The sequence below is a fragment of the Myotis yumanensis genome, unplaced genomic scaffold (genome assembly GCF_028538775.1).
Source record: "Myotis yumanensis isolate MYYU_CA2020_CCGP unplaced genomic scaffold, mMyoYum1.0.hap1 SCAF_12, whole genome shotgun sequence".
NCBI classification, from domain to species: domain Eukaryota; kingdom Metazoa; phylum Chordata; class Mammalia; order Chiroptera; family Vespertilionidae; genus Myotis; species Myotis yumanensis.
The window spans coordinates 48,710,658-48,735,103 of record NW_027223763.1 but is presented as its reverse complement, the minus strand read 5'-3'; the positions used below and the strand labels follow the sequence as shown (position 1 = coordinate 48,735,103).

Sequence of the window (24,446 nt, the reverse complement as noted above, 5' to 3'; positions counted from 1 at the left end):
CCATGTTTCATTTGTAAATTTCTTTTATTGCGTGTACAAAATTGACTACTTTTCAAATAAGTTATCTATGCTTATAATTTACAAGGTAAAAAGGGTATTACAGTCTCTTCAGTAGATACTCCCTGCCTGCCCTCCAGATCCCCTTGTACTCTGAGAGGCTCATCTCAAAGGCCGCATTGACAGTGCCCTCAAACTTGGGCTCCTGGCAGGGTTCTCTCAGGGAGCAGCACTGGCAGGAGACCTGAGGGCAGGAGGGGAAGGGGTGGTCAGGGCATTTATTTCCCCAGCTCCTACCCTGCTGGCTGTGGGCTTATCTAGAGGAGGCTATGGCTTCTGTTCAGTGGCCCCTTCTATACCTAGAGCTCTCTCTCTGAGTTCAGGTAACCATTTACCTTGTCCGGCAGGGCCTAGGCCTGTAATTATTCCCCAGTGCAGCTAGCCCAAAGGCGGGCACATCACCGTCCTTTGTTGGGCACCTGAGCCCCGTCCACACCTTTGTAAGCCATTCTTTCATTAGACTCCTTTCCATTATACCTTTTGAGTGTGCCATGTATTTCCTGCTGGGACCCTAACTAGTATAGGGCTCACTTCCTCCTTTCTCTGTTCCTCATCCACTCAGTGCTCCTGAAGCAACGAATTCCATAGGTTTCCTGTATGCACGCACATACAAGCCTAAAGGAATATATTTTATATTCCTATCACCATTATTTACTCAAATATGTATACTATATACCCAGGGAAGCACTGTAGTTTTTTTTCTGTAATAATATATTCTAGAAATCACTTTCGAGTAGTATATAGAGATTTGCCTTACTCCTTTTCATGGCTGCATTATATTCCATTTTATGGAGGTATAATCACATTTTAGTCGGTCTCCTATCAATAGACATCTAGGTTGTTTCCAGTCATTTGCTATTACACAACATTGCTACAAGAAACAATCTTGCACTGGAGTCATTTCTCCTTAGTTTATGATGAGGAAGATGAAACTGAAAAGGACTGAGTTGCCTGAGGTCAATTCCTTGCAGAGCACATGTCACAGTGACTTGCAAAATGGACCTGAATTTTGCTGAGAGTCTTCCCACAAGATGTACTGCTCTTCATAAATTTCCACCCTTATGCTTTCATTCCCAGGGTAGTTCCAAGAATGGATTCTAGAGCCACAGTCCCAGGGTATGTTTTTTGATCTATTATTAATTGGCTGTGTGACCTTGCACAAGTCACTTGGCCTCTCGGTGTCTCAGTTTTCTCACCGATAAAATGGTTTCTACCTCAGTGTTGCCGAGACCGTTAAGTGCTTGGAACAGTGCCTGGCATATAGAAAGAGCCGTGTAAGCACTGGCTTTATTAGTGGTGTTATCATTCCTTTGGTTTGAGGCTGTGCTCTCATATTAGCATTGAAGCACAGCAAGAGAGAGCTAACTCTGCGTCTCACCATTCGTTTATCTTTTAAACTGAGATTATCTGAGAATATCAAATGTTTCTTGAGAGCAAATGTGGATGAAGAAATTAGAGAACTGGGGGACCTAAAGTGGTTCTAAAATAGAAGGGAGCCCTAACCAGTTTGGCTCAGTGGATAGAGCGTAAGCCTGTGGACTCAAGGGTCCCAGGTTCGATTCCGGTCAAGGGCATGTACCTTGGTTGCGGGCACATACCCAGTGCGGAGTGTGCAGGAGGCAGCTGATGGATGTTTCTCTCTCATCGATGTTTCTAACTCTCTATCCCTCTCCCTTCCTCTCTGTAAGGAATCAATAAAATATATTTTTAAAAAATAAAAATAAAATAGAAGGGAGTTCCTAAAGATAACTTTGCCCACTTCACAATTTCATTTTGATTTTCCTGTTCACAGGGACCATCAATCGATTTAGCCTCGGGGTGCCTCAGTGATATTACCTATAATTCACAGTTACGGAAGAAAAGGGGTGAAGGAAGTAACTTGCCCATAACCACCAGCAACTGAAAATGGAAGGGAAAGAATGCAGACTTCTCTGTGTGCCCTTTCCTTCTCTCTCTCTTTTTCTTACTCTCCTGGCTTGCTATCTTGAGCCTCCCCCTAGGAGGTATAGGACTCCGAATCTAGCAATCACTAAGGTTGGAAGGGTGAAATGATCATGAAACCATCACCTTGGAGGTGGTGTCTGGGCATCCTCCTGGAACAAATGGAAAAAACAAAAGCAACCCTAAAAAGGATCCCAGAAGAAAGGAAGGTGAATGTCATTTGTACACAGCCCTGCTTCACCCTCATCTCTCCTGTGCCTGCCCTTTTGCCCTGTCATTCATCCAACATTCAATTATTTAATGTATATATTGAGCACCTACTGTCTGCCAGGCACTGATATCTGCACTTTCCTAGTAACTGCAGGGCTTTCTACAGATCTTCTTTCAGCTCTCCTGGGAGATCCCCAAAGATCCCTTCCCAAAGCCTTTAAAAGCCATCATGTTAGATTTCTCCCTCCCTAGCCCCAGGCAGCTCATCAGAACAGCAGGAACAGTTGAAGATGGAAGACTCTGTAGTTTCTGTTCTCTGCTCAACTTCCCCTATTTTTTTTTTCCCAAGGGAAATCTTAAGGGGGATCCAGGTGCAAGTGGGGCTTCAGCATCTGTGGAAGATCCTTACTGAACATGATGGAGGGCGGGCCTGGCTCTGGTTCTGGTGAGCCACTGAGGCCAAGCTGGGGTGTCTCCCATTGGCTAATTTCCCTTCAAAAGAAGATTGGGGTTGAAGAGTGAGTTTGAGGTGCACAGAGAGACCTTCAGGGGAGAGGAAGCAAATGAGAAATAACACTCTTCCCCCAAACTGTTCCTGACAATTCAGCACAGCATCCTTTAAGATTGCAATAGTATCATCACTCTGTGATAGAAAATTATGTGACCACAAAACAGGGATGACAAAGGGAAGGTCCAGAGGGTGATATGGTGGTGTCTGATTTGGCTTTTAAATTCTACAAGAAGACTGCAGAGAAACCAATGTAGATGCTTACCATGAGTTGGTAGCTCTGCTTAAGTGTTCTCTCTACCTCTTTCCCACTGCTATGTGGTTTCTCTAAAAATGTGGGTGCAGGACGAGGAAAGGGGAAAATCAGAAGAAACATGCAATTATTGAGGTTCTACCCTAGTGCTGTCAGAGGCAACTTTCATCTCTGAAAGGATAAAAATTAGCCTTCCTCAGAGTTACACAGCAATCATTGGAAAGAACATAAAAATCTAGACCTTCAATCTCTTTTATTTCCTTCAGAAAGTCTGTTGTAATTAAAGACTGTGGTAATTTAAGCAGGCCTGCAGGTTGTTTGAACTACAAAAAAAAAAAAGACGAGAAAGAGGAAAGAAATCATTTGCAATGAATTGATAGGTAGAGGATCAAATGGTTAGATTTATCTTAGAAGTAACCCACAGTAAGGCTGTTATATCAAAAAGGGAAGTACTAGTAGTATCAGTGCTTCTCAAAGTGTAATCCATGCATGTGAGCCAATCCCCAAACTGTTACTGGTCTACAAGGGCCTACTTGTCCAGTCCTTCATAAGAGGCCAAACTGTGGACCACAGAGATGCCTTTATATGTAAACACTTGAGGCCTGGTGTACGAAATTAGTGCACGGATGCAGTTCCTAGGTCTGGCCCACAATCAGGGCCAATCAGGTTCCCTGCCTCCTCCCTTCCCTGCCTCCTCCTTCCCTCGACACCCACATGCCACCACCTCAGTGCCTAGGAGCACTGCCCCCTGCCACCGCCACTCATTGTCATCTGTGGGTGATCGACGGGGTGATCGGGCCCCTGCCCACAACAACTTTGGCCTGGTGCTGCCCACTCACCTGCTCCACCATCCTGCTGTGGTCCCACTCTCGTCGGGGCCCATCGGGGCCGGCTGCACCTCCACTGCCACTCACTGCCAGCGCCGCGTCGCCGATGCCCACCATGTTCCATGCTGCCTCCTGTTGGTCAGTGCATGTCATAGCAAGCGGTCGAACTCCCAGTTGAGGGGACAATTTGCATATTAGGCTTTTATTATATAGGATGATTTTGTATGAGTGGGGGGATATATTTTTTAAGTATAAACTGTTGGGCCAGATGTACAAAACAACTTGGGTTTGAAACCACAGGTTTCTGTTAACTTCCAGACAATAGTTTGTTTCCTCAGGACAGATAGATATGGCGTCTTTACTCCTACCACTTGAGAAAGTTGGTCGATTTTGTCATGATCTGCCTGCAACTGCCTTTCACCACTTCCTTTTTTGTGTGGCAGTTTTCTAGGTAGAGAGGAAGTGTCTACACCTGAGCCCCGCCGGCGCTCTGGTTTCAGTTACAATCGGAAGGCAGTGTCCACTGATAGGCAATAATTTATGATTACTTATGTTTTGCTTAGACTAACCCTAAAATACATTTTTCTTTGAGATTTGTGTAAAGTATTAGGAACCCAGGACTTTACCTACTTACTGGCTGTATTACTTTGGACATAGGACTCTCAGCTTCCATTTGTCCTAAGAAAACTGGGGAGAACCCTACCTATTTTACCAAATTGTTGTAAGGGGTTAAGTGAAATAATTTATGCAGAACAGCCCAGTGTAGCATAGCAGATTTCCCTATGTGTTCATTTCTTCTTGGATAACTGGGTTGGAGCTTGGGAGAAGAATGGATGCTAGGTAAAGAAGGAAAAGACAGGAATCAACAGAAATAACCTCGGATTGGCAATCTGTAATCCATTTCAGTCGGCTGGTTCAGGATATTTTTATCTCATCATAGGAAGTAACTTGCATTTTTTACATTATTCACGCTCTGGAGAGGAAACTGCTCTAGATGAATCCCCGGTGCCCAGCGATTTGGTATCATGGGAGTGTGCCCAGTCACTTTGTGAGGACCATTCAAGCCCCCCACAAAGACAAATGTGTAACAGAGGTGTCAGCCTTCAAAGGTTCGCACTTATAATTAATATCCAAATAACTGAGCCGCATCCCCTCACAGGCCTGTAAGAAAGCTAGCCTCGACCTCTCCTCCTCAAGGATTTCTGGAAATTCCTAAGGAATGCTTACTTCAGGTAACCACCTGGGGCCCCAGTGGCAGTGGATCTTATAATTCCTCACAACAGAGAACAGACTCTCACATTTAACCCAGTTTTACTAAGGAGATATGGGAATAACACAAAGAAATAGCAATGCAGAAAAGAAGAATATAAAACTGGGTCCTCCAAAACTTCTCCTACTCTGACCTCATAGGAAGAACATCTCCCCTCATCCCTATCTTGCTGCCATGAGGGAAGGATCAATTCACCTACAGACAAGAATCCATTGACCATGACAGCAAGGAAACCCACTCTCAGGGCTACAATTCTACTCACAGTAAACACAACCATTTTATATAATCAGTGCCTTTTATGTACAGTGCTTTGTGTGAATGTAGCAGGTGCTCAATAAATATTTGTTCAGTGAATGAATAAATAAATGAATGGTCTCAACCTTTCCATTGCAGATTAGAATCTTAGTTTTACATGATTAAAAAGACAATCAAGTCCCCCCCCTTACAATGGAATAATTATCAGCCATAAAAAAAGATGAAATATTGCCATTCATGACAACATGGATGGACCTTGAGAGTATTAAGTAAAATAAGTTAGTTGGTAGAGGAAAATTTAGTTGAGGATAAGATATTGGGAGCCAAGTTGAAGATGAAAGATTCATGTCTGCTACTGATGTGAAACATGAGTGAGGCTGCACCTTAGAACCTAGGTACTGCTAGAGGGGCTGAGCTAGAAGGGAACTCAAGAGTCATTTCGTTCCATCCTCAACCCATTTCCAAAAGAAGTAAAGTGACTAGTTTGAAAAATCATAGAATCTTAGGATCAGAAGGAGACCTTAAAGGCTCACCTCCTAATGGAAGAATACCTTCTAGAGTAGCCTGAAAAATGGCAATTCCAAGCTATATGAATACAGGGGTGGGCAAAACTAGGTTTACAGTTGTGAGTATGAGAAACACAGAGTTTATTCTTGTACTAGAGGCCCGGTGCATGAAATTCATGCATGGGGGAGAGGGGTGTGTCCCTCAGCTCGGCCTGTGCCTTCTCACAATCTGGGACCCGTTGGGTAGGGTCCCTAGGCCTGGCTGGAGATCAGGGACTATCCGGGCTTTCCTTCCCCTGGGTGCTGGCAGCTGGCCTCGCCCCCACCACTGCCACTGCTTGCCATCTGTGCGGTGCTGCTCCACCTCCCTCCCGCCCCTCCCCGCCCAGCCACCAGTCGCCTCCCTCTGTGCGCGACAGGCATGGGGTGTGATCACTTGGCTGGCCTGGGCCCTCTGCAGGGTGATCGCTGGCTGGCCCTGCACACCCACCACAGCGTCACTGGCCGGTGATCTGGGCCTCCCTCTGTGGGGCAATCGATCAGGGGCCTCCAGATTGATCGCCCCGCAGAGGGAGGCCCTGCCCACCCACCGCAGCACCACCAGCCAGGTGGCCTAGGCCTCCCTCTGTGGGGTGATCATGGGGCAATGGCGGGGGGCCCTGACCAATGGCATCACACCCGCCTTGCGTGGCCTGCTGCCAGTGTGTGTCATAGCGTGGTCATCTGGTTGATTTCCATATTACACTTTTATTATTATAGATTATTACTTATTAATTATTGTATTATATATTTGTATTATTTGTCTTTATTATTATTATTATTATTATTATTTCATACCCTTCCTTATGATTTATCTTTTAGGTAACAATGGCTGGTAATTTAATCTACTTTTGCCCACCCTGTATATCCAGCAACCAGGATATTAACCTTTGATGAATAGCTCTAGTTGTTAGTGAGTTCTTTCCAGTTCTTAGACAAAACTCTACTTCAGTGTAAGTATATGCACTGAACTTGGCTTTCATGTCTTGGCTTAACACTTCTGTAGGTGAAATACACCCGGCTCCTTCAGGTATTCCTAGTCTATGGTGGTTTCCAACCCCATCACCATCTTGGGTGCCTCCCCCAGATATATTCCCATCTAACAATGTCCCAATTAGCAAGTGGGGCTCAGAATACAACAAAATACTCCACATAACAGGCTGTTCTAGACATAGTAGGCACAGCAAGACTATTTGTTTCCAGTTCTGAACAGTATCCTATCAGTGGTGCTAAAGTTCTTCTTAGCTATTTAGCAATTAGATTTTAGTTTGACCTACATTTGTAATTGTGGCACATTTGTAGTTCATGAGTAGGATATCACTCATATTACTTTATATCAAGCTCCCTTTTCCCATTAACTCCTAACAAACCAAGCTTCTTCCATCTAAAGTAGGTAAATAAAAAGCAAGACTTTATTTTATACCTTCTTGATCTTGACCTAGAGACTCAACCTGGCATTTTAAATGAGAAAACTCTCATATATGTAAATGAATATTCTCCCTGCTATATTCATCTTCATATAGCATAAGCTAATCTACTATGTCTTCATACCAGTCACCAGTAAGAGAGGTACACAGAAATAAGAGAACTTTTTAAGAGTTGCTTTGTCAGCCCAACCTCTTTTCCCAACCATATTAACTTATTCACATGTATATAAATGCAACCCTTTGTGATGTGCTGTGATAAAAATCAAGATAGTCTGTGCCTATGACATTTCTCTGAGCTACCAAACTAGTTATGCTACTTAAAAAGATGTAGGGTAAGTTAGTCAAGTTACTTAACTTCTCTAACCCATTTCCTTATCTATAAGATGCCGGTATTTGCTCCACTCTCTTTTACCAGCTTTTAATTAAGAAGGCTCAACTAGTATAAGACATTTGAAAATGCTTTGCAAATTTTAACTTTCCACAGAAATCTAAATGATGATATGATGATTTGTTACTAATGCTGAATGTGTGACTCAGGCCTGACTTGCTTCTTTTAATGCTGTTTGCAATGTCTGTGAGCCCACCAGTTTCTGACTCAGTACTGAGTCTGGGTTTCTCCCTGTTGGACCTACCTCCTCCAACACCTGCAATAGATTCATACTCAGATTGTGGTTCTCTTGCTTCCTTCTGTTGTCATTTTCAGTTTCGGACCTGGACAGACATCAGGGCTTGTTGCATGATGCCCAGTTCCCTTGTGACAATTTCAACCCTGGGCAGGGTCTTCAATTCAGTGCCCAGCTGGGTGTCCAATACCCAGGGACACTGAGTTTGTTAGAGGAATGACTAAATAACTGAATGAAAGATGAAGGAAGGCCGCTTTCATTCTCACTTTTGTACCTTTACTGTGTTTTTATTCTCTCATGAACAGACAGACAGACAGAAAGACAGACAGACAAATACATGCACAGAGAAACAGACAGATAGCTAGGTGGCCTGTTAGACAGTTAGGTAGGTAGGTAGGTAGACTGACAGGTAGGTTGAATGAAATCCCATATGGGAAAGCATGATTTAAATGTTCTTGTTATACCATTGTCCTCATTCAAGGCTGATTTTCAGCAGCTACTCACTGGTGTGGTGGCATCATTGTTGGGGATAGAACTGGATAGAACTGCCCCCAGCACCCTGAGTGCTTCACCACCCAGGCCATCCCCTGAGACTTGTCCTTCCCCCAGGCCTCCCTGATCTTCCCACAACCTAACAACCCAGGAGTAACTCCAGGCTCAGCTATGAGCTTCCAGGACGATTGCCTAGCATTTGGATTGGTGTGCATTCAGATTGGCCACTTCCACTGCTAGGCAGGCTGGTGACATTTTTCACTATCAGCCCTGCCCCCATTACTTACCTACTTTCTCCCCATCACTGAAAATCTCCCAGGTCCAGGGCATGTCTCATCCCCTCCTGCTCTCCTGTGCTTCTCCCGCCAAGGCAGAGCTCCTGCCTACTCTGACTTCCTTTGAGTCTTATGGTTTGTTTCTACTCATCAGACACTTAATTGTACCTGGCCTTGCTTCTTTTATACAACTTTTCCTGTGGGTAAGGTATTTCCCCAGCTCCCATGAATTCCTCAAGCTGGAGCAGATCGAATACAGACTGTGTATCCATTGCAACATCTCCTACAGTGCTAAATGGGGGTTTAAAGTCCTAAGACAGAATCTGATAGAGCCTGGGGACCGTTCCCCACAACAGCCCTGAAAGGGAGGAGATGCTGTCAGGATAGCGCAATGAATCCCCAGCCTCAACGATGAACACTCAGAACAGCAGAGCCTCTGTCAGCCTGGGCTGGAGCTTGTTTTGCCTCTTGGGGACCAAAGCCTGGAGCCTGTTAGGCTGACATTTTCCTAACAGCTTTCAAATGTCACATTCCAGCATCCAGCACTCCTTGTTCTTTACTTCTTTTCATTTTAGAACATCAAAAAAGTTTTTGTGCTTTAGAAAGACCCCTCTCCCTCCCTCCCTCCCTTTGAATTTTCTGCTTTCAGGAGGGTGGTGCTGGAGAAGTCCCCAAGGCACTGCCTGAGAAGACTGAGTGGCTCATCCCGTCACATGTGCGTCACATGCCCGTGGCAGCCAGTCATGCGTTGTGTGCAGACGCAGATGCGGCATTTGGTTAAGCAGGGAGGATGCTGGCAACCCCAGTGCTTTTTCAAACTTTCACCTAAAAAACTCATCGTTTAGTTTCTCTTCAGATTCCCTTAAAAACACAGGTGAAACTTTGCACCTGACAAAAGGGGAAAAACCTGGCTTGTACATATAAAAATTTTGGCAAAAATACCACTATATTTGATATTTGGGTGACTTTTTAAAAAATATTTTTTAATTTATTTCAGAAAGGAAGGGAGAGGGAGAGATAGAAACATCAATGATGAGACAGAATCATGTTCCCTACTGGGGACTGAGCCTGAAACCCACCAGGAATCCAACTATGACTTCCTGGTTCATAGGTCGATACTCAACCACTGAGTCATGCTGGTCAGGCAATGACTTTTGATTTTCAATAGACAGACAATACAATTCTAAATTTCAAAATATTCAAGAAGCTTTAGAACTTGAATAAGATAATTTAATTTAAGACATTAAGGTATAAATATTATTTTTCAGATTTAAAATGTGAAATGCGTTGCCCTGGTGTGGCTAAGTAAATAGAGTAACGGCCCTCACACTGAAGGCTGACAGGTTTGATTCCTGGTCAAGGGCAAGTACCTGGGTTGCAGGTGCTATCCAGGGCCTAGTCAGAACACGTGCGGGAGGCAACCAGTCAATGTATCTCTCTCACATCAATGTTTCTCTCTCTCTCTTTCTCTCTCTCTCGCTCTCTCTTTTCCTCTCTCCTCACTCCCTCCATTATCTCTAAAAATCAATGGAAAAAATATCCTCAGGTAAGGAAGCTAACAACAATAACAAAAAATGTTAAATGTGTTTTTAAAACCTTTCAAATACAGAAAACATATAAAGAAAATAAAAGTTCCTAATTATCTTATCACATCAACAGAGACAGTTACTCTTAGTATCATTCTAACTTTAGTTGAGAAAGCAAATGAGAAGGAAGGGAAAAAAAGCAGTATGAGGTTTTAGATTTTCTTTTCAAATGTGAAAAAAAAAAAAAAAAAAAGGACTCTGTGGGAGCAGTCCCCAAATTTTTAAAAAGAAATGACAGATATTCTTATTCCAAATAACACTTATATTGCCAGGAGTACCATTGCTGGAGTACACATCACAGTGTCTCATTGATCAATGAGCTTTACAGAGTTCTAGTTTTTATATAACAGAGGACAAATACAATATCTATGTGTATACTTTTGATATGGAATGGTTTGTGAATTTCATGTCATCTTTGTGCAGGGGCCATGCTAATCTTCTCTGTATGGTTCCAATTTTAGTATATGTACTGCTAAAGCAAGCACTTAAAATAATATTTTACAAAAGTACTATGCATTACAAAAAAACTTATGAACTAGAAATAAGGGGGGAAATTACACACAACCCCACCACTTTAATAAAGTCATTAATATTTCAGTACACTACTTTCCAGCCTTTTGTTCCATTCTCACTTTTTTCTTCTTATTTATTTGGACTCAACACTGCAATTGAAAGCAAGCTATTATAAGACCACCTACTTCACTGCCCCACTGTGATTCTCATTCTGTCTCTCTCCCTCTCCCTTTGCTTATTACTCTCATGAGTCTAGAGCTTTTATAGCATGTTGGATACAGAGAAATGGCTTTCATGTTGTTAGCTGAGGTTTGAATTCTGGCTCTCCTGTGTGGACTTGAGAAAATTATTAAGTAACTGGTCTCAATTTTCTCATCTGTATAATTTCCTCATCCCTACTCATTGGGTTCTGTGAGCACGGAAAGAGATAATGTGTGAAAACTGAGTGACAGAGTGATAAACTCAGAGTAAGTGCTCAATATATAGTAACTATCTTTTTCACTTAAAATTGTATCATAGCAACTATTTCATATTTCTATATAATCTTCCTGTCATTTTTATTGCTAGATAGTAGTATAATGCAAATATACAAATCACTAAGACTAATTAACTTTCATTTTGCTTGACAGGTTATTTCCACTTTGGGGCCTCTAGATAATACTGTAATTAATCTATTATTTTTCATATAATACACATTTCACTTTAATCTACAGATTTCGTTTAGAAAATCCTTGGAAAAGTATGAACCTTGACATGGTTCTTGCTATACACCAGAGCTCATTTTTTGAGCTCATTTTTTAAACTTAGAAAGTAATCTAAGTGAATATCAAGTTTTGTAACTTGCTTTTTTCATTTATTGTTATGATAAAGCTTTTTAAAAATCATATTTATACATTTGCAATGGACCTCTCCATGTCCTTAGCTTTTTCTATATTTTTGGATTATTTCCTTAGAGTATATTTACATAAGTATAATTAAATGGTATGACAAATCATATGGCCTTTTATCTACAGACAAATCACTCTCCAAAATAATTGTACTAGTATGTGCTGACTTTTATGACCACTGATAATTTATGAGTCTACTAATTTAAGACCACATTCTGGAACATTATGTGTTATAATTTCAAAAGCTTTGCCAATGTAATGATTGAAAAGACCTACTTAAGTTTTGCTTGATTTAAATTTTAAATTACCTGTAATGTCAGCATTTCATTTTTTGAATTTTAAAGCAAGCGGAACGGAGACACTGGGAAGCTGCTTGATTTGACTTGCAGCCTGATTATATTTCTCCTCCATCTATACAACCCAAACTTTCAGGCATTAGCTGCTTCCTCTGTACTTGCAGCTGTTCTGTTTTAACATGGAATTCTATTTTTACAGAACAAAGCAGAAAACATGCCACTCTCTGAGTTTACTTCTCCTAAGAGGAGCCTGCTGTTGAGAATACACAGTTATAGAAAAGATGTTATAGGAGGCAGCTGATGACTGAAGAACTCTTATAAGAAAAGAGTTTCCTATTGGCATCAGCAAGGTCTTATCTTACCAGGTAAAAGCTCAGAAAAATATTCTGTATATTCAGAATAAATCTGGATTGCACTAACCAAACTCCTAAAATACTTTTCTACAATTAAAAAAATACAATTAATATGCAGATCAGAATTTGCTTCAGAACATTCTATTTCCATAGAAAAGTCTATATGAGAAATGAAATTATAATCAGATTCTCAGTATCCATTGAATCAGTATGGGGTGCGGAGAGGGATGGTGGCTGAAATAATTTCCATGGCTGATGTCATCAAGTATCTGAATTTGATGCATTCATTGCCACTGTAGGGACAGACTGACAGGCTTGGACAGGCTTGGGATTCACTAACACATTTTTCCATGTTGGACTCTTTTCTCTAGACTTAATGCACATTGCCTCCAAATTCAATCCTGTAATATTTGTTAAGCATCTTCTATGTGCCAATCCTTGTATTTGGTGCTAGGACTACATAAATAAATAAAAATCAGCTCCTGCTCCCAGGCACCTCACAGGCTTTTGGAGAAAACAGAACACAAATATAATTTTTAAATGCCATAAGACTGTTACAGATCTAGGATCTGATTTCTTGTTACATGGCTGGCTTGCAGAATCTTAAGTCTAGCTCTGCTATGTGAAATGAGCAATTTATCAAATTTCACTGGGTCTTATTTTGCTTATATGTAAAATGGAGACAATAATAGTTCCTGTTTTATTGAATTGTGAAGTTTAAATGAAATAATACATGTAAAGCAATGAGAACAATATCTAGTACATGGTGTGAAAGTTAGCTATAATGGTAACCTCATGATGTCTACCAGCAATATTTCAAGCTCAACTAAAGGAGGAATGTATAGTCTAAACCCTTCCCAGCACTTTAACACATCTATATGCCATGATAGTCAGAAATGTATCATCAAGAAAGATGGGATGATTAACTTCTGAAAATGTGACATCACAAATTTGGAAGTGGCCTTACAATATGTTCCTGACATCTTGTGTTCTATGTTCCAGGAAAAGTCTGGATCCATTTGGGCACTTTCAACACCTCAACACAAAAGATATCACTTTCTTATGCATCTGTCCCAACATCCAGGACACACCAGGGTTACATTCATTTCTGGTTTCCCAGGCTAGTTTTGAACTCCTTGAAGATAAAGATCATGACATACCCATCTTGAATTCCTGGCCTTTAACATAGAGCCTTGTGGGAAGTAAGAGCTCATCAATTATTGATTGATTGAATAAATGGCTTTGGTGTCTGCATCTCCAGCATCCAATCTTACTTTGGGGACCTATCAGGCATCCTACTTTAAGTTAAAATATTCTGAATGGAGCTCCAGACTTAAGACACTACTTACATATCCTTGTTTGTTTGTTTGTTTCAGTAATTGGTTTAGGAGAAGAAACATGACATAAGCTTGTCCAGAGTTCATGTCTGAATTTTTTGGGGGGAATGCTGGAAAAAACACTCTGTTTTTTTTTTTTTTTGGTGTGTGTGTGTGTGTGTAGGGCATTGGTGGATTTGAACATGGAAGGTTTTACTGGCAGAGATCCTGTGATCATGAAGGCAGAACTTGTTTGAAAGCAGTTAATAAAATGGAAGCAGAGTGAAGAGATGGTACAAAGACCTTAGATCTTGAAGACATTGTTAGACCCCTGTGCCCATCTGCATCTTTTATTGTTCAATTACATAAACCAATATTTCTTTTTTTCTCAAAAGCCAATTTATATCAGGTTTTCTTTCACTTGCAGTCAAATGATACAACAAAATGCAAATTCTTCTATAAGATGCATTTAAAAATAAATTTATTTGTCCTATGCTCATGGCCAAAGTAGGTGCCCAACTGTTACTTTCTTATTCAGTTAATCAACAAATAATATGTTAGGTTTTTGTAACCTGGTTAGATGCCACAAAGTTTAAGAAAGTCCCTTATACTGAAGTCTAACTGGGATTCTTAGTCTCTGTATTTTCCTCTTTCAAGGAATACATCTGTTTACCCAGAGAAGTTTTGATTCAGGAATGAGTTGGTTATTTGTGTCCTGTTCTCAGTTCAAGCCTTTCTTTCTTTACTCTGCGCTGTGGTGGTAGGGCCGGGATTCTCAAACCTCATTTATCAATCTCCCTTGTCAGCTGGTTTCCCATTAAGCTCAGGAGACAGGAAACCCTAAGGGAACTGGAATGTGGGAGGGAATTCCTTACTGTTCCCAGTTCCTGAATGTGTCACTCTTACAGCAGTATTTGATACTAGGAGTGGTGCTAGGAAACAGACTGTCAAAAGTAGGATTCTGGGATTGATTTGCATTGAACTCAAAACTGAACATTTTGCCAATGCAAAATGGGCACTGACAATCTGTGGCATGTAATAGCATCATGATTTCAGCTCAAATCTTCAGAACATCCAAGTTTTTCTAAGGCTGCCCTAACAGTAACTCCTATTCCTTCTAGTTATAGGACAGGCATGACTAAAAACTCAGACTTAATTCATAAACTGACCTAGTTGCACATGTGAAAACTTAGGCAGTAATTTGGAAGGCATAGGACTCTGAAACCGGGAATGGGAACATTTATTTGAGCGGACTTGGATGAAGCTGAGCATCTTGAATCCCCCACATATCCCTGAGAGTGGAAGAAGCCTCTCATTTCCCATTTGAGGATGCTAGCCTTTCTTTGCTTAAAAACCTGTAATAAGTACATATGAGGCAGTTGCTTTGCATGGGGAGCCCTAACCCTACTGTTGTTAACTCCCATGGCTTTTATCTAGGGTCAGAACACAGCACATTTGGAGGGTCAGGGGCATAATCTGGCTGAGGAGGAAAAGGCTTATACGCTAAAATAATTGCAATATTTTCTTAAATTTATATTAGAGAGCAAGAACTCGGGGGCAACTGTTTCCCAGACAGGGGTGCTCACAGAGGTCATTGTTCCTATGCTGAGGCCTCCCCATCTCAGAGCTGACTGCCAGCCATATCTGAATTTCCATCAGCCTGGCTCACACTGTTCCCTCTGCCCTGATGATTGTATGAGACCCCAGCCCATCTAACTTGCAGCCCCACCCAAGCTGTTTGCAGTGGCTTTTCCATATGACTGGCCTGTCCTGTCTCAGGCTTCAGACATTCCTAAAATCTCTCAAACAAGCAGCAGCTAGTGTCAGCATGCTCCATACCTATCAATAAAAGGCCCATGACCTGGCACTAGCTTCACAGCTTGGCCTCTCCTGGGCACTTCCAAGCCCAACACAGGTAGTAGCCATCTATAGATCACTCTGTAGCTACTGATGGGTGGCCCCAGGCAGTGGATGGCTTTGCACCTCCCAGGAGGCCCCAGAGCCAGTGCACCCAGTGGAGAGCTTCAGACCATACCAGATTATAACTCTATACATCCACAAGTGACACTCAGTGATCACCAAAGCACTCAGTGAGCACCAAAGCACCATTGAAACAAGTCCTGCTCCATAGGGGTGTTTCTGGCACAACAGCTCTACCACAGTGGTCCTCACAGCCAATTGGCCTAGAGGTCAATTCCTCACAGTGACACCAACAGCAATCAAGGTTCAACTACAAGACTGTGCACACAGACCACAGAGGGGTAAGCCTAGAGTGCCCAGCTCAGGTGACTGGGGAGGCTGAACCACTGGGATCTACAGGACACCTACTATACAAGGCCACTCTACCAAATCCAGGAAACATAGCAGCTCTACCTAATACAAAGAAATAAACACAGGAAGCAGCCAAAATATGGAGACAAAGAAACATGTCACAGATGAAAGAACAGAAGAAATCTCCAGAAAAATAACTAAATGAAATGGAAGCAAGAAAACTACTAGATACAGAGTTCAAAACAATGGTTATAAGGTTGCTCAGGGATCTTAATGAGAGCTTCAAGGGACTTAGTGAGAATTTCAGAATAATGTACAGGGATTCAACAGCAGAGTAAAGGATTCCAAGAATCAAATCAATGATTTGGAATATGAGGAACCAAAAAATACCCAATCGGAAGAGCAAAAAGAAAAAATGAATTAAAAAAATATGAAGATAATGTAAGGAGCCTATGGGACAACCTCAAGCATACCAACATTCTCATCATTGGGGTGCTAGAAGGAGAAGAGAGAGAGACCAAGATATAGAAAACCTCTTTGAAGAAATAATGACAGAAAACTTCTACCTGGTAAAAGAAATAGACTTACAAGTCCAGGAAGCACAGAGAGTCCCAAACCAGAGGAATCCAAAGAGGCCCACACCAAGAAACATTAAAATTTAAATGCCAATGGTTAAACACAACGAGAAAATCTTAAAAGTAGCAAGAGAAAAGCAATTAGTTACCTACAAGGGAATGCCCATATAACTGTCAGCTGATTTCTCAACAGAAAATGTTCAGGCCAGAAGGGAGTGGCAGGAAATATTCAAAGTGATGAATAGCAAGGACCTACAATCAAGATTACTCTATCCAGCAAAGCTATCATTTAGAGATAAAGAGCTTCACAGATAAGAAAAAACTAAAGGAGCTCATCACCACCAAACCAGTATTACATGAAATGTTGAAGGGTATTCTTTAAGAAGAAGGAGAAGAAGGAGAAGAAGGGGAAGAAGGAGAAGGAGGAGAAGGAGGAGAAGGAGGAGAAGGAGGAGAAGGAGAAGGAGGAGGAGGAGAAGAAGAAGAAGAAGAAGAAGAAGAAGAAGAAGAAGAAGAAGAAGAAGAAGAAGGAGGAGGAGGAGAAGGAGAAGATATAAACAATAAAATGGCAATAAATACATAACAACAATTAAACCTAAAAATTAAAATAAACTAACAAGAAATCTAATGAACAAAATAAACTGATGAATAAAATAGACCTAGATGCATGGAAACATGGAACAGACTGACAAATCTCAGAGGGGGGACAGGAAGAGATTAACCAAAAACTTATATGCATATATGCATTACCTATGGACACTGAAAAAAGGTGGTGAAGGCCTGGAGTGGGGTGGGAACTGGGTAGGGGGGACATCTCTAATATTCTCATCAATATAGATTTAAGAATTTTTTATTAGAATAAACCTAGGTAATATATATGAGGATGGATTCTAAGGGTATTAGACCAAGGTGAACAGAACAGAACATCGGGTTGGGGCCAATTTTAGATAGCTTAGATATAATACACTTTCGATATATTTTTTGATTTAATGCTAATATAGTAATAGTCCCCAGGGAATCATGCCACTTTGTATATTATGCCCTCATGTGACACCCTTCACATTGATTTTTGGCATGGCTGACTTTCTTTGGCCAATGAGACATTAGCAAATGTGATACAGACAGAAACCTGAAAAGCACTTGCACTTTGCGGCTTGCTGTCTTTGTGCTGTTTTTGGACCAGCCTTCATGTTGAAGAAGCATGAACAATCTGCTGGAGACACATGGCCTAACTGAGAGCCAGCACCAACTCCAAGACTTGTGAGTCAAAGACCAGCATCCTCCAGCCAATCTGCCAATTGACTGCAAATGCATAAGTGAGCCCAGTTGACACCATGTAAGTCAAAAATGACTTGCACCAGCTGAGCCCAGCCCAAATTATTTACCTCCAAAATCATAAAAGCATAAATGATGAACATAAGCCACAAGTTTTATTATACAGCAAGAGCTAGCTAAAATACGTGCATTTGCTTGAACAGCTAGAGATGGCACAATTGGCTTACTTGGTTGGCTGAAACCTGGGCTCAATAGCAAGCTACATTCAATGGTGTTCGGTTGACAGAAGAATTTCTCTGACATAATGTACAGGAAGAATTCTAAAGGCTTAGAGAGATAGGAATAATGGAGTAGTTGATTATGTGTAACCTGTCCATCTTTCCTCACCCCACTGGGCCCTGAAGGTGTCCAAGGAATATTCACTTCACTAAAGTATTGAGAAATGCATTAGTGAGGCAGCCCCAGCAACCTTAAACACCTCCAGGTAGACCAAGGACAATAGTGGGAAATGCTGCCATTGAGATGGGCTTCCTAATTTCAGTGGGGATAATGAGATCCCAGAGTGGCAATCAGAATTTTTTACTCAAAGTAAAAAAAATCTTTGGTGGTGGTTGACCCTAAGAATTAAACATATGGCTGGACTACCAAAGCAATAGAAATATAACTTGAGTTCTCACAACTGAGAATCACAGCTTCTTACATTCCCAGACCTTATTAGTTCACAGATCTGAAGCTCCGGGTTGGAGAGGAAGAAGAGACCCCTTGAGAAAGGACCCTGCAACAATACCACAAATACTTACTGTAGCTCTCCCTCCAAGCCATCCCCAAATCATTTACTAAGGTGTCTGTGCACTGGGAGAAATGGAAATACCCTGGCTTTTCAGGGATTCCTAACCACTGTTCTGAAATGATGCTAATCCTTAAGAACCCCAAATGCCACCGTGGTCCACTGGTCAAACAGGGGCTTACAGTAGTCCCCCTTATCTGTGGTTTCACTTCCCACAGTTTTACTTACCTGCAGTCAACAGTGATACAAAAATATTAAATGAAAAATTTCAGAAATAACTACTTCAAAAGTTTTAAATTGTGAGCCCTTTTGAGTATAATGATAAAATCTCACACTGATCAGCTTTTTCCCGACCCATGCGTCCATCCCTTTGTCCAGCATATATGTGCTGTATATATTCGCTGCCCATTTGTTACTAACTAGCCAGCTTGGTTATCAGATTGACTGTCACAGTATCTCAGTGATTGTGTTTAATTAACCCTTGTTTCACTTAATAATGGCCCCAAAGCATAAGAGTAGTGATGTTGGAAATTAGGATATGCCAAACAGAAGTTGTAAAATGCTTTAAGTGAAAAGGTGAGATACTTTGAAAGGGAGAGGCCACATTCACATAAATTTTATTAGAGTATATTATTCTAATTGTCCTATTATTAGTGTTGTTAATCTCTTACTGTGCTTACTTTATAAATTAGACTTTATCATAGGTATGTATGTATGTATGGATAGGGAAAATGTAGTACAGTATATATCAGCACTGTCTGTGGCTTCAGGCATCCACTGGATGTCTTGGAACATAATGCCCAGTTAAGGGGGGAGAGGTGTATAGTGGCCAGGTGATAGAGTTTGGGCCTAATTCCATCTTGTCATGAATCTGTGATCCATAAAGCCATTAAAGATGATAATTAGGGAGACCAGTAAGCAACATAGTTGCTTATGGTACAATGACAATTTGGGGAAAAAAACAAAATTACATGTTACAACTAACTATAGCTGAAGGTATGTACATGTCTGGAAGAAGAGCAAATGCTGACAGCAAAAATAAAAATACTTTTGCTTGGATGATGAGATCATAGGTGTTTTTTGGTTTGTTTGGTCTTTCTCAATTCCTTAGACTCTCCCAAATGCTATTTTTGCTTCCCTTTTAAGAGGTACTTTTTTTTTAAAGACTTAAAACTCATCTAGCTATTTTATTTTAAAAATGGCCATTTATATACTTTTCAGTCAATTATATTAAGGTCATAAAAGGTCAGAAAGTCAAGTGTAGCCATTCTCCTCAATATTATAATGAATACTAGAGGCCCAAAGCACGAAATTCATGCAAAAATAGGCCTTTCTTCCCCTGGCTGCCAGCACTGGCTTACTTCTGGCACCTGGGACCCAGGCTTCCCTCGCAGCCCCAGCTTTGTCCGGAAGGTCATCCAGAAGGACATCCAGTCTAGTTAGCATATTACGCTTTTATTATTATAGATGCTGTAGTATAGAACATATATCATGCTGCCTTATGGTCTTCTTCCCTGAAGAAGCCTGAATTTTGGGTTACTGGAACTGGGGATCCCTCTCACTATTTGGTATTCTGGAGAATAGCCCAAATCTAGGACCAAAGATGGCAGTATTTTGACAGAAACCATTATGCAACTGGGTTCCTAAGTTAAACACCACCAACCAAGGATTTAGCATGCAAACCACATATCTGGGGGCAGGTGGGGATTCAGAATAGGTGGGCTTGCTTCCCCAGCGGAAGGCCTTATCTGCCTGCCCTGATCTCCACAGCATTAGGAGGTACTGCTCCTCCACCAGGGCCCCCAGACCAACCCAGAGGACCTGGCAAACAGCACGGGGACCCCTCCCTTCTGAAGAGGGCAGCCAAATGAAAGGCTTTCAAACCTCTGGGAGCCAACTGGCCTGATGAATATTAAACTTACTGACTTAGATGGGCCCTGCATGGGCACTTAGCCAAAATTAGAATATCTGGAATACTTTGAAGAATGAATACTTGAGTTTCATTCTTCAAAGGCATTCTTTGATTTGTAAAGACAGGGAGTGGAGGAATTTAGGTATTATATGATTTGTCTGTTACTCATTTTCACACCCCTTCATTTTCATTAACTCCAAATTCTCCTTAGCCTGAGCACCAGTTCAAGAGCTTGCTTTAGGCCCTAAGACACTGTTATACTTGCTAATATACACATTTGGATAGTTCCTGGGTCAACTAATGCTCTGAGCTTCATGGCCCTGGCATAGAGATCAAATTTAACATGATGAAACTATTGTTGGTGTGTCCAGTCATCCTCCCCATTGACATACACATTGGAATCCACAGGATTTCTATAGTGCCAATAATCAAAGGCCTTGATTAATGGGTATCACCATATCCCAGACATAGAAACTGAGCCACTGAAAGGGTAAGTTAGACATATTGAGACCCAGGAAATGAGCCTCCCTTTGGTGCTTTGACCATATGGCTACTCATCTGAAATCTTTTAAAGCACAGCATATTAGCATGCCAGAAATTTTAAATGTATATCATTGATTTCCAACAAGGTTAAAAACCAACAATAATCCAACAGACTGTTTGGAAGGAAAGATGTAGTTAAAATAACAACAAAACTACCACTCAACATGATGTAATTACAGATAAAATAAATGCTTTGTGATTTAGACCTCACAAAAATACTCAATGGCTTTTCTCCATGATTTGTAGTTGGCCACTGTGTACTTAAATGCTTCCTGTTGATTAGAATGACTTAAATGCTTTCATGATTCCAGTAAGCCCTAAAGTGCGTCATTTATGGCTTGACTTTGTAGAAAGCCCTGTCTGTGAGCTGATAGTTTCAATAGTCTTTTCCTATAGATAAAAATTACTGGCAATCTGTCCATTTCTGCAGCTAAAGATTTCCATTCATCTCTGCTCTGGGAAGTTTTTGAAAACTTAGGGAGAAATAATTCCCTTTGTTTTTACTCTGACAGCAAGAAGGAGCCTCGGGACATGAACTGGGGTCCAGGATCCAATGTGGTCATTTTCTAAAGTGCAATAGTGCTTGCTCAGTCACAGGCTGTAGAGGTGAGAGCGGATGGGTGAAGGGGTGGGCTGCCTGCTTCCTCTGAGCACATGGTGGCCAGGAGCTGCTTAGCCTTGTTATTGTCTCCTGATTAAAGTGCTGGGTTGTATACGGCCATTTGAAAAGTACAAACAAGCCTTGTGGGCTAAGGGATTCTTGTTCAGAGTCCAGAGGCTTCTTGAGGATGTCCCATCAAGTCACCCCAGCTCCCGAGATCGCGTGTTCAAATCTGAGGAGAAAAGTCCATAAACAGGAAAGTCACTTTTCTGATTAGAAAATATACAATTTCTCAAAAAAAAAAAAAAAAGATTGAAGTGAGAAACTACTGCAGGAAAAAAAGCTCATCTATCCGGAGGCAGCATGGTTCAAACCTCTCATTCTAACCATTGCCCTAGTCCAAGTCTTCAGCCTCTCTGTGCAGACCTATTGCAAGAGCCTTCTTCCCTCCATTCTCTGGGCTGCAGACAGCTCAGTGCTACTGCAGCACAGTTCATGGGGCTTCCCTAGTCAGACTCTTGTAGTTCCCCACTGTGCCAGATAGTTCAGTTTGTTCCTAGAGACTCAGTCTCCACCCTGCTCTATCCCGTTCATGCCCTAGGAGGATGACATTGTAGACTATGCCACTGGCTTCCATCCCACTCTTTCCCTCAGCATAGGAGAGAAAAGAGATTGCAGTGGGGAGAGAGTGAGGTTAGGGTATGCGTTCCTCAGCAAGCAACCTCCCAGACAGGTTGCAGGTGGACTTTATCCCTCTGTCAAAGGCTATAGCGCCTTGTGGGCGTCCCCTCCTCTTGCTGTCCTCTCCAGGTTCTGGTAACTGCACCTTTCCTTTTCTCCTTCAGGCCTAGGGATGCTTAACTGTTCCTTGCTTTTGCTAATTCCAGGGTGCTTGATATCCCTTGCTGATATCCCTTAACCCTGCTCAAATCTTTGTTAAATAGTAAAAACTTGTAAAATTGCTTTGTCATACCTTCTATCATTTCCTTCTGAGACCTGACTAAGCATCATGCCCAGTGAAAAAAATAATCTAATCTCCTTTGCCTGGAATTTATGACTCATAATGTCCCCAACATTCTTTCCTCTTATCTCACTCCTGGCTCTTTTCAACTAGGATCACATGCCTTTTCCTACAGATGCCCCAGTTCTCCCTGCCTCTCTGCTGTATTTCCTATGTCTCCTCTGTTTAGATAAGAAGCTCATAAAACAAACAAACAAATAAATACAAAACAACATAGAGATTGGGTCAGTTGCCAGGGGGCATGCAAAAAGCTGATCTCTTTTATTTTTATTTTAACTTGGACCAATAAGAACAGTTTTTTGAGTACCTTATCTCCAATACTCTATTGTCAGAACCTTGGATAACTAATGTTGTACTTAATTCACTCTTACAATTCCCACACAGTGTACCTGATGCAGAATCCTGAAAATAGCAGAAACTTAATACGTTTGAGAGTGAATGAATGAGTGAATGACTAGCACTATACTAGGAATAATAAGACATTGTGTTTTTCTGTGATTATTTCATTCAAGAAAGTCACTTAACATCCCTTAGCCTTAGCATCTCACTACCTCTAAAATGAGGAAGTCAGGTCAGTAAACTCTAACAAACCACAGCTTGATGACTAGAATAAATCTTTTTAAAAGAAAGCATAATATATGCCTTTGGTATCAGTATCAACTACTACAGTTTGCTGGTTGACATCGTGGTTACTTGTATAAGAGCAAGAAGCCATGGGCCCATATAGCACAAGCGAGTAAGGTTAGCTGCAAGAAGAATTTACACAAATGGAAAGGGCTGTGTGCCATAGACAAGGACTGAGGTGGCGTGGATTCTAGCTCCAGTTCTACCACTCAGTTATAAGATGACCTTGTACAAGTCACCTCATCTTTTACATCCTTCCAGGTTGGCTGGGCTAGTAATCTTAGAAAGGCAACTAAGACATTGGTAGGTGCTGTTGAAAGGGCATATAGTGTTTCCCTCCCTAAAGTTGACAAGGACCCAATGAAGAGTTCTATGCAATGCACTTGACTACTGGGATAAAGAGAGGTGAATGGGGAGTAGATAAAAGGACTTCTGAAAGTTAGTTCTTCATCTAGCAAGCATCCATATGTAATTAAAAGTGATACATTGGGACAGCTAAAAATGCATTAAACTACAGAGAAAATTCAGGAAACAAAGGAAGAAAACAATACAAGTTTCCATAACATAAAAATAATAATTATGGACCTTTTATATATCTATCCCATAAAGTCCCTACTGGAATACTTAAACTCTGCCATCAGGGCAGGGGAAGGGGTGTGAATGCTGAGGGGAGCGGGGGGCAATATAGAAACAATGAGCATGGCTCTGTTTTAATAAGATTTTGTTTATAAAAACTATTGGCCCCATGCTCCCATCCCCCTGTTGTCCATGTCCATTGGTTTGGCTTATATACATGTATACAAGTCCTTCGGTTGATCTCTTCCCCTTACCCCCGCCCTCCCCTACTTTCCTTCTGGGGATTGATAGCCTGATCGCTGTGAGTGTGAGGGGGGGGGGAGGGGGGGGAGGGGAGGGAGGTTGGGAATTAATGGGGGGGATGAGGACACATTTGTAATACCTTAACTAATAAAAAAAAATCAATAAAATATATTTTAAAAAAAACTATTGGCCCCTGGTCATAGTTTGCTTAAACCCCTTTTAGTTGATACATATAAATGAATAGTAGAGTGCTAACTCTGACTGATTCTCATTTAATAGATGCCTAATGAAAGTACACTTTCCAACAGTGGTTCTCAACCTTCCTAATGCCGCGACCCTTTAATACAGTTCCTCATGTTGTGGTGACCCCCAACCATAAAATTA

At 41.4% G+C, this 24,446-nt stretch overlaps 1 protein-coding gene, 1 long non-coding RNA gene and 1 other non-coding gene across 6 annotated transcripts in view; 1 reads left to right on the top strand and 2 right to left on the bottom strand.

Moving 5' to 3' along the window:
- LOC139021241 (uncharacterized) overlaps nucleotides 1–24,446 on the top strand; it is a 92,997-nt gene that overhangs the window by 16,205 nt on the left and 52,346 nt on the right. Inside the window, exon 1 of one of the 3 annotated variants that reach the window (XR_011473418.1) lies at nucleotides 1,530–2,207. The exons of the other annotated variants lie outside the window; for them this stretch is intronic. This is a non-coding gene — a long non-coding RNA (uncharacterized lncRNA). Of the gene's footprint in view, nucleotides 1–1,529; nucleotides 2,208–24,446 lie in introns of those variants that run through there. 3 annotated transcript variants of the gene reach the window in all.
- LOC139021389 (U6 spliceosomal RNA) lies at nucleotides 10,649–10,754 on the bottom strand. The gene has a single exon (XR_011473493.1). It is a non-coding gene; the product is annotated as a U6 spliceosomal RNA (small nuclear RNA).
- Nucleotides 19,979–24,446, bottom strand: part of PDCD1LG2 (programmed cell death 1 ligand 2) — a 53,417-nt gene continuing 48,949 nt past the window's right edge. For both annotated transcript variants that reach the window (XM_070431613.1, XM_070431614.1), the window contains one exon: nucleotides 19,979–21,830. In XM_070431613.1, the coding sequence (XP_070287714.1) occupies nucleotides 21,825–21,830 (6 nt within the window). In that variant the 3' untranslated portion in view covers nucleotides 19,979–21,824. The remainder of the gene's footprint in view (nucleotides 21,831–24,446) is intronic.